General features: G+C 41.2%; 2 protein-coding genes across 2 annotated transcripts; both read left to right on the forward strand.

Moving 5' to 3' along the window:
* Window positions 1–898: 898 nt before the first annotated feature.
* LOC136439440 (transmembrane protein 35B-like) lies at window positions 899–3,541 on the forward strand. Its single transcript, XM_066434893.1, has 2 exons — window positions 899–1,059; window positions 2,058–3,541. The coding sequence occupies exons 1-2, from the start codon at window positions 940–942 to the stop codon at window positions 2,364–2,366; spliced, it is 429 nt and encodes a 142-aa protein (XP_066290990.1). The 5' UTR covers window positions 899–939; the 3' UTR covers window positions 2,367–3,541.
* Window positions 3,542–4,126: 585 nt separating this feature from the next.
* Window positions 4,127–7,218, forward strand: LOC136439470 (transmembrane protein 35B-like). Its single transcript, XM_066434911.1, has 2 exons — window positions 4,127–4,280; window positions 5,430–7,218. The coding sequence occupies exons 1-2, from the start codon at window positions 4,164–4,166 to the stop codon at window positions 5,751–5,753; spliced, it is 441 nt and encodes a 146-aa protein (XP_066291008.1). The 5' UTR covers window positions 4,127–4,163; the 3' UTR covers window positions 5,754–7,218.
* The last annotated feature ends 2,696 nt before the right edge of the window (window positions 7,219–9,914 follow it).

Consider the following 9,914-nt stretch of genomic DNA (forward strand, 5'->3'; position numbering starts at 1 on the left):
AGAATTTTTTTGCACGGGTGATTTTGGAACAGTCAATTTATGCATCGGGAGGGAGATTGGCGAAGTATGATGCTCTCGCAAATGTTGCCTTTCTACATGCAGTTAATATTTCGATTTGCCCTTTCCACGAAATCGTCTTCCGGGAGGGACGTAAAACGGGGGTCCCGTGCTCGAGGAGGTGCCTCGAACACGTTAAACAGCCTCATTACCCTACACATTGGGTACCTGCCTGTGGCACTGGCTGCAAATACACCTGATATTAAAAAATAAATTATTTTGGCACAGCCCACTTCTTGCATGGGGAGGAGTATGGCTAAACATGCTGTATTTGCTCAGGGGCAAATGACGGTCTTTCTAGTCAGCCTTAAATTGTTGGATTTTCGAGGGTCTGGGAGGGGGGTCCCAGAACTCCATAACGTAAAATAGCTGGAGGGTTTTAATTATATGGCTGTTGATAGTTCAACATACCTATCAGGCTATCACACATACAAAGTATGAGCCGATTTGGCCGACCCCCATCTTCCCACCTCTGCCTGGTTTTGCCTGGTTTTCTCGTGCAATGACTCTTAAGAACTAGCCTGAGTGCCAGCCTTTCTAGCTTCCGTCCGCTACCCTAGCTCCGCTGCGCTACCCAAGCTCCGCTGCCGGCGAGCGGAGCTTGGGTAGCGTACGGAAGCTAAAAAGGCTGACACTCAGGCTAGTTAAGAACAATCGCTGTATTCTCCAAGCAGAGGTTTTGGTCGGGGGGTAGTAGAGGCCGGGGTTTTTTAACATTGGCAATGTTAAAAAACCCCGGCCTCTACTACCCCCCGACCAAAACCTCTGCTTGGAGAATACAATCGCTGGACGTCGCTGCTGCATGATCCGAGATGACACTTCAGATGAATCTCGCTAGATGTCACTGCTGCACGGGCGAGTCAAACCTGAACTTCCTGAATCATGGCGTCTGTGGGCGGGATAGTTGCGACCGTTCTCTCCGTGCTTGTGGGCCTTGTATTCGCCTTTTCCGGCGCTGTCAAGCTTTTCCCGGCAGTGAATCCAGAATTTCATCAGGAAATGGTCAGTTACGCTATTAATATTATATCTACTCTCCTTTCAAATCCCTTCGTGAGGTTTAAAGTTGTCTGCATATTTTGGGGCCCCGCCCCCCTCCCACTTCAACCTTGCACTGTCTGACCAAGGAGGTTAAATATACAAGGAGAACGGACGCAATTTGCCTTCTTTCAGGAGAGTGCGTTTCAGGCGTGAAGTAACAACTTCGCGTCAAGGTGCTAATTGCCCCCAATTTGCATTACGCGCGCTGGCGTGGGTCTTTGTTCACGGTCATTTTTTCAAGATGGCTCGACCGGGAGATGACGATTTTGAGTGGGGTGACTTTGATTTCAGCGATTTCAGTCTGACCAAAACCTGTTATTCACAGATGTAGATTCAGTAATTGTCAAGTTCTTGCTTAGCAGTGGGAATATGTACAATTTGGTGGACTTCAACAGATGAAAACTACTTGAATTAAAGATGTTCTTCCGTGTATTCTGGGTATTTAGAAAATCTAACGCAAAACACTAGAAATCTTTTATGGACATTCTTTATTTCAACAATCGCCTGGTGAATGTAACGTTTTAGAGATGTTTTTTATGACATGAGGGTCTGCATGCCTTTTTCCCATGAGGTGAGCTATTTCAAGTCACCGTTAACTAAGCCAGCCCGCCCGTCTTAAATGCAGTGCCAGTGTTTAAATATTGTTAAATTAAAAACGTTAAATTATTTCAAGCATATAGCATGTTATTTGTTACCCTGAATTCATTGTTAAAGTAAATCAGCAAATTATTCATATTTGGAAAGTCACAAGCCATCATCCGGTTATGTTGGTGTCTGCAACTTAGTTTTGCCAGATAGCTCAAGTTGCCAGCCGTCTGAAATTCACTGTTATGCATTGCCAGGATTCCCCCATGCAGACCCTCAAAGATGGTCTCATACAACTAATCATAGAAATGGCAGTACACTAACCATTGTCTTATTGAGCACTATAAACTTCTGTGTTTCTGTGTTTCTCTCTACAGGTCACCAAATTTGCCACATATTCTTCGATCTTTCCGCTGGCGGACGTCACAGGATTCCGACCCTCCCCGGAGCTGTATCGCCAGGTGGTCGGAAGCTTGGAGCTCGTCACTGGCCCCGGCATCATCCTCTTTCCCGCCGAGCTGAAAACGCTCTGCAACGCAATCCTGTTCGTCATCATGTGCGGGGCGTGCTACACTCACTTCGTCCTCGCGGAGCCCTTCATTGTACCGATGGTGCTGGGAGCGATGCTGGGGTGCGTTTATTTCCTCAGGTGCCAGGGGGAGCCCTCCAAAGAGAAGGCCCAGTGAATCAGCCAAAGGATGTTGATATACTACATCAGTTAGAATTCAGCATTTAGACTCATAATATATGCTGACAGCACTGCATGATCTAAAAGTTTTTGCAGGCTGAAAGCCTTCAAAATCACACACTCTTCAAAGCATGTGTAGCCTTGACTTTAATACTCAACTTACTTGACATTCATCCTCTGTCACCTGAACCAAATGATGTAAATACAGTAACATGCTGCCAAAACTCATGCCAATTCATCAGCCACACTGCATGATCTCTGACATGCTGTGTGAAAGCCTTCAAAGTCATCTTCCGGAGCTAAAAACTTACAGTTGACATTTTGAACAAATCAACAAGTACAATGCCCTGAAAAGCAATACCAGTATGATACTGCAGATGCTTTTAAAGTTTGCCTTGATTTTATTTCGCAATAGGGAGAAAATGGAGTGTTCACGGTTGAAACAAGGTGGTTTACCGCGAAAATTGAAAACTAAACCACCACAACTTATACTTATATGTATTTACAGTATAGGAAGTGCACTGGATATGTGTTTGTCTAGTGCTCTCTTGGTGTAGTGGTGCCAAATGTATAAAAGTAATATTGACCCAGCAAAGCTGCACACTAGGGACCACCAAATAATGTATGCAACATGCTTGTATTTGTATATCAGACCATTTGGGGAAATCACATGCTATTATTGCTCTTCCTTATGTTGATGAAGGTTAGACATTTTATAACAAACGCCAAATGACAGTTAATCAAGCGACTGGATAAAATTTTGAAACAGATGCTTCAGAAGGATCCGCTGTCTTTCTTGGACATGTAATTCTAACATATATATTCCGGGGGATGAAACATCCTTGGTGTATTTAATTGGTTTTTGCCTCTGGCAAGAATGTTGTCTTAATGATTACAAATATCACTATCAGGAGTACTACTGTAATACATCTATAATGTAATACTGTAATAAACAATGTATCTAAGTTTGCCATGCCATCTAATGTAATACTGCAATGATAGTACTTAACTACTGACATTAGTAATCTACATCTAATGTAGTAGTACTGTAATACATCTACTGTAATATATCTAACACCCAACTAGTGAGATTTAAAAATGAGATTATACTCTTTGGTACTTCAGTCATTTAAGAAATGCTAGTACATTTATTAAATATTTTGAAGAAAACAATGTGTTGCTTCATTATTGTCTGTCTTAATCATATATTTGTATAGACCAAATAAACATAGATTTGGAGAAGACAACAAAAAAGTATTCAAATCTGTCCTTTAAATTTACTGTTAAAACCTGCACGGTCACGTTACTTGCTTGAGTCTTAATGTTTATTCATGAGAAACTAAAATCAGCCTGCTGGCCGCTTTTCATTGTGGCCATGACAGAAGAGAGTGAGGGTCAGACATAACAGAACACCTAGCAAAACATATGTTGTAACATAGAGTTTCAGTGTATTACAAAAGCACATATTACAAACATAGAAGTTAGTACATGGTCCATGTCCCTTAGGGTGGTTTGATATGGCTAAACAGAGTGAAATATTTGCCAGATATATGTCATGAATTTATTATTATTCATTAAGCCTGGAATCACGATCCAGTAAAGGGATGAGCGGCCTAAATTGGAATATGACCTTCCTACCTGGCCGAAAGGATCTACTCTACTCTACTCATTAATCCATTTCCTCGCCACATCTGCTTGAAGAATATGTTGGCTTGTCAGGTTATGCTGCAGTTTTGAATCAAATCGCTAGGCGCGCTGTTGCGTAACATTCCCTTTGTAGACCGCTCTTTTCAAAATGGCGTTTGGAAAGATCGCTGTGACGATAGCTTCGGTGACTCTGGGCGTTTTGTTCGTCTTTAAGGGCGCTGTGAAGTTATTTCCCGAAGTGAACGAGGAAATCTACCAGGACTTCGTAAGTTTGCAAAGTTTGGGTTCCCGGTTTCGCTTAAAGCCACACATAGAGTGACTTGAATCTCCAGATTTTCTTTGTACTCGCTCGGTTTTTGGTTTCGGGGGTTTCCGTGCAAGTTACGGGAGACATAATAATTTGACAGATTTTTGGCTACGTTTCTCAAGATTTTAAAGTGGATTCTAATGAATGAGGTTGCTGAAGATTATCAGAATACAACGGTATTGACAGTTTAACGCCTCTTTTGCGCCAGATTTTTTAGATAATCATTTGTAGACCCTGCGGTAAAAAAAGACACATTTTTCAGCGTTCGTTCGCACATTCCACAAATATTTGGTTGCTCTTCTTTGTTTCGTGATTTTGTTTTGCTATCATTGACTTCGGGAAATCTATGCAATGAAACAAATTGTGCCTGTAAACACAAAGAAACAAGATCTGACCGCATGGTGCCTAAAATGATTAAAAACACATGACACGCATCTCCAAGCAGATGTGAGGAGGAAGATATATCATAACCTTTACCCTGTTTCTTGCTAAATCTTTAACTGCGTCACTTTATAAAAATCTTTTTTGTTGTTGTTGTCAAATCATCTTCTAGAAAATCTCTAGGAGAAAGACTTCCACTTCGAATTCAAAAATACAGCAGAATTAGTTCAATTACAAGACTTTCCCCTCCTTACGTCTGCTTGAATATTTTCTATACAGTTGCACTATTCACTGTCGATTCAAAGTATTTTAAAGAAATCTGCAATATGGATGTGGTAAACAACAGAATTTAGGCATTACGATTTTGTTGCCCATCTCCCTTTCACTAGCAGCCTATTTGGCCATGGGCCACACAACTTTGTGGGGTCGCTACAGTCCAGTGTGTTCAACTGCCATACTCTTTCTCAAATGATAAGTCTAAGCAGAGGAAGTAGTATGCAGCCTTGTCAAAAGTAACCGACAGCCGGCTATTTTCGCCGCCCACTTACAATTTCGAGCCGGCTACTTAAGAGTATGTACCATTTTTAAAGTCTTTGGTATGACTCGGCAGGGGATCGAACTCACGACCTACCGAATGCATTTAGTGAACACCCTTTTGGCCATTGCACCGGTTACCCTGGGCATGATCTCACACTAACATTTTCATTGTGCTTTGTTGTTGACCAGGTCATGCGGTTTGGTCGGTACTCTCCAGTCTTCCCGCTGGCAGACCTGACCGGATTCCGACCCCCTCCCGATCTCTACCGCCAGTTCGTCGCCTGGACGGAACTCATCGCCGCCCCGATGCTAATTCTGTTCGGCGGAACACTCGGAACTCTCGCCAACGTGACCCTGTTTGGTGTCATGTTCGGAGGAGTGTTTACGCACGTTACGCTAGGCGACCCGGTGTACATGTACGCCCAGGAGCTGGCTCTGTTGATTGTCCTGGGATGCCTGTTCATGCTACGGAGGTTGGAAGCCTCCAAGGCAGCTAAAGAGAAGGACCAGTGAACGGGACAGTCAATTCTGATCGATGCAGTTCTACCTGTGGCAATGATGGACTTTGAAAGCCTGGAATCTTCAACAAAGCAATCCGACTATCAGAGATGGCAAACTCCACCCCTTCTGGCGGAGCATAGAGAAGTTGTTGCAGACTTCTCTGGCAGAACATATGACAATTGCAGGGCAGAAACGCACACACACACAGACAAGCAAAAAACAATCCTTCACTCCCTTGTTGGGGCTAGGCTTTTTCGAGTGTTGATCTCTGTTGGACCTATAGTATAGACAACAGCAACTCATCAAACTGTACCTACATCAACAATGGACTTTTAGAATCAATCTAAGAATGTCTAGCTTTGTTGGTTGTCCTCAGTTATTTGTTTTAGAGAGATTTGAGACAGCTAAAGAGAATTTGAAAGAACAGAACAGTCTGTAGTGTTGCCACAACTTGTACCGTATAATTATAAAAGAAGAACAGGCACAAGAAAATTTGCACCTTTTTGTATGAAAGAAACTGAAAGAACTAGAAAGGCCGCCATTTGCCCCTGAGCAAATACAGCATGTTTAGCCATACTCCTCCCCATGCAAGAAGTGTGCTGTCCCAAAATAACACCTGGGCAAATCAAAATATTAACTGCATGTAGAAAGTCAATATTTGCGAGAGCATCATACTTCGCCAATCTCCCTCCCGATGCATAAATTGACTGTTCCAAAATCACCCGTGCAAAACAATTCTCTCTACAAGTTCTGCGAGACCCCAAGAGCTTCTTACTGCAAAGTCTTGCGTGGGTTCCTGCAATATGACCTCAGGTAACCTAAATAGAACATGTGTTCTTTGGCCAGTAGCAAATGGAACGCGGGGATCCTTAGATAGAACATGGATTCTTTGGCCAGCAGCAAATAGAACATGGAACGGGGATACCACTTTTGGCCTGTTTTTGGTCTGAAATGGGTCCAAAAGTCCCCAAAATGAAGCATTTTGAAGTGATGTACACCAGAATTGTGATTGAAATCCTTTAGGGGCATGTTCAAGGCGCCCTTGTACCGAATGTCAGGTCATTTGCTTGTAAAACCAGGCCACAGGAGACCAAAATGTAATTTTTGCCTAAAAATGTCCCAAAAAACCTCCATAAAAATGATTTTCAGGCCTGTTTAAAAAAAATGAAAAAATTGCATGAGGGTATTTGCCTTCTTTACCTCCATGCCAAATTTCAGGTCGGTTGATTAAAAAATGGCAGAGTTGAATCAATTTGAAGATTTGGCAGAAGAAGGAGAAGAACGTGAACAAAAACAATATGTTGAGCCATACTAAGTATGGCTAAACATAATAAATATACAGCTGCGGAGCTGATTGTACCTACATCGATGATTGATAGCAGGAGTACTGCAAATGTTGGAATTTTTGCGCTACTAGTTAAATGTTCTCGGTTTTCCTAGCAACCTCGTCACTGCGAACTTAAAACCACTGCGAATATTTTTGTTCTGTTTTTCTGCCCTCCTCCCTCTTGTGTCAACCACAACCTTAAAACCACTGCATACACTGCATTTTCTACCATGAAATTATATCCTCATGAATATTTCTTCTTTTAGTACAGTAATTAATATCCAAGCAAATATTTGGGTACAAAATTGATAGGCTTCTCTGTCCGTGACTACCGTGACGTGAAAGATTTGACACACTGTCCCCTATCTTCAAACTACTGTTAATAGGAGCACAGAGGGGCACGAAAATCTTTTTTTTTTAATATCCACTGTAAGCAGATGTTGGGGTAGTGGCTGTCAGGGAAGCCTTGTCAGACAGAAAACATGATGTTCAGCTCCAACAGCTAGATCTGTTTGGAGATTAAGAGTGCTCCCATTGCTTAACATTTGTCATTGATCATTGCACCTACTTATGAAAATCTGTGCTGTGCCAAAAGATGTTTATGCAGCAGAAGTACATAGCCAATGTTGATATCTAATAAAGTGAGTATCTCAGTGAACTCCACCATATTGTGCAAGGAAATTATGCCAACTACTAGGATGCCAATTTGTGCCAATTTTTTCTTGCGTTCACACTAAGTTTGCGCCTATTTTGCCGTTAGTGAATGATTTAGAAAAACTCCCAATTTCAGGCTACAGATTGTACCACAGTGACTTTGGTGTCGGCTTGCACTACTTTCCAAATGCCTTGCGCAGTTGGGCGTTGTCCAGTTAGACACCCGTTTAACAATCAAATCAATGAAGACATGTATTTACGTTGTTTTAAAAAACCAATCATGAATTCCAGAAGTTCTAGACCTTTCCAACCTCATACTGTCTGATGAGGGTAAGTTATTTTGTTGGTAGTGAGTTTTGCTTTAAGCATTGTCATATAACTATAGGCTAGAATACTATTAGCATAGAGACTTTAAAATGCAAATTAGGGAAATATTTCAAAGATTCAAGTTTAATTACTAATGACAGTTGTTGGATGGTTGCTAAGTCAGAATATAAATAGTAACCATACCGAGATTTGTAGTTTATAGTTTAACTTTTGTATTATTCATCATACATTGTAATACTAATCACATGTTGCAATCAACAATATTACTGAAGACATCATGTATTTTTACTGAAATAAATTTTTCTAACCAGACTTGTATTTCCCCTTTTTACATTTGCCAAGAACCGTATATGTATATGTTTCGTTAGCTTGTTTGTGGTTTAACGGTATAGCTTAAGACCCTTGATGTAGTGTTATATTTGATGTAGTTCAGTATCAATCATATAAATATTGCACTGCAGTGGAACTTTCCGTTTATGTTGCTCATGTTCTGGACACACTATGGTCATGATTCTAGGGTAGTATGTAGCTTGATATTTGATGTTTGATTGGGTTCAGTCGAGTAGTGAATGTTAGAATAATCAACACAACACTGGTTAGATCAAATATTTTGGCTTTTATTTTTGTGTGCACAGTGGTAACAGGTGACTCATCTAATATATACAGATCCTTACTATTGTCAGCGCTGTCTGAGAAAAATGACAAACTAGCTCTAATTACACAATGCCCTACAGAAACCACTGGAAATGTTAGCCTCCATAGCAGGCTCTACCAGGCATTTTTGGGGGGCTTATGATACACCTTTTGCAGCCAGCCCGTTACCATCAGCCAGCCCGTAGATGGTTACGGGCTGGCTGCAAAAGGTGTATTGTAACCCCCCCAAAAATGCCCGGTAGAGCCTGCTATGGAGGCTATGGAAATGTAGTGAGGAAAGGAACAGGAGCTATAAAAATAGGACTTCTGACTGCAACTTGATGAAAACTTGTAACATCAAACGAATCGCATGAACAGTTCAATGTACAAGAAAATTCCATAACACTGTTACACACTGTAAGGCAATGTCAGAGTACAGTCAAACCTGTCAATAGTGATCACTCAAGAAACTTGAAGAAAATGATCACTATAGACATAATTCTTAATGCTTTGGTCAGAGGGTAAAATAATCTAGGGGACAGGAAAGGCCAGGGGGTCCTTATGCAGAAATAGTCACTATTAGAAGCGCAGGTTTGACTGTATCAAAATGCTTTTGATATGTTCTGTTGTAGCTATACTGTTACAGCACACATGTATTGAAAATGTACATTACCAACTATTGTTGCACTGGGTCGGTAGATCGGTGAATGGTGTTTGTTTGCATTCTCATGGAAGACCTTAACTTCTTGGATGAGCTACTCAGTATAAACATTACATCATGAGAATTCTACCACACAGAAGTTGAAGTATGCCTGGTCAGACAGCTATGATGAGTTGATATAATTTGGCAACAAACACTCAGAGTTCTGAGTCAAGATTTCTTTGACACAGGAATACATAGTAATACACATGTACATGTACACATGCGGCATTGAAGGCAACATATACATGTAGGATTCTGGAGTTTTCTTGGACACAACCAAGGTCTTAACTGCCAAGGTTTCAGTTGTTCACCTGGTGAACTAAATTCATTGACTTTCGGAGTGGTTTTTAATTTGCAGAAGCCGAGAGAAAACGAGGTTTTCTAGATCTTTTAAATTTGCTGTTGAAACAAGTCTGCAATACATTGGAAACATGTATTTGCAGTGTTGGTTGAGAAGACATCATGAAAACTGCGAGAAGAAAGCACTGTCAAAGTTTCAAGACTTACGTACCGTCTGGGTTGTAATTCT

The sequence above is a fragment of the Branchiostoma lanceolatum genome, chromosome 1 (genome assembly GCF_035083965.1).
Source record: "Branchiostoma lanceolatum isolate klBraLanc5 chromosome 1, klBraLanc5.hap2, whole genome shotgun sequence".
Classification (NCBI taxonomy): Eukaryota; Metazoa; Chordata; class Leptocardii; order Amphioxiformes; family Branchiostomatidae; genus Branchiostoma; species Branchiostoma lanceolatum.

Coding starts and splice junctions, on each gene's coding strand:
- LOC136439470 (XM_066434911.1), top strand. CDS start 4,164: ATGGCGTTTGGAAAGATCGCTGTGACGATAGCTTCGGTGACTCTGGGC. Junction 4,281..5,429: donor AGGAAATCTACCAGGACTTC/GTAAGTTTGCAA, acceptor GTTGTTGACCAG/GTCATGCGGTTTGGTCGGTA.
- LOC136439440 (XM_066434893.1), top strand. CDS start 940: ATGGCGTCTGTGGGCGGGATAGTTGCGACCGTTCTCTCCGTGCTTGTG. Junction 1,060..2,057: donor CAGAATTTCATCAGGAAATG/GTCAGTTACGCT, acceptor TTCTCTCTACAG/GTCACCAAATTTGCCACATA.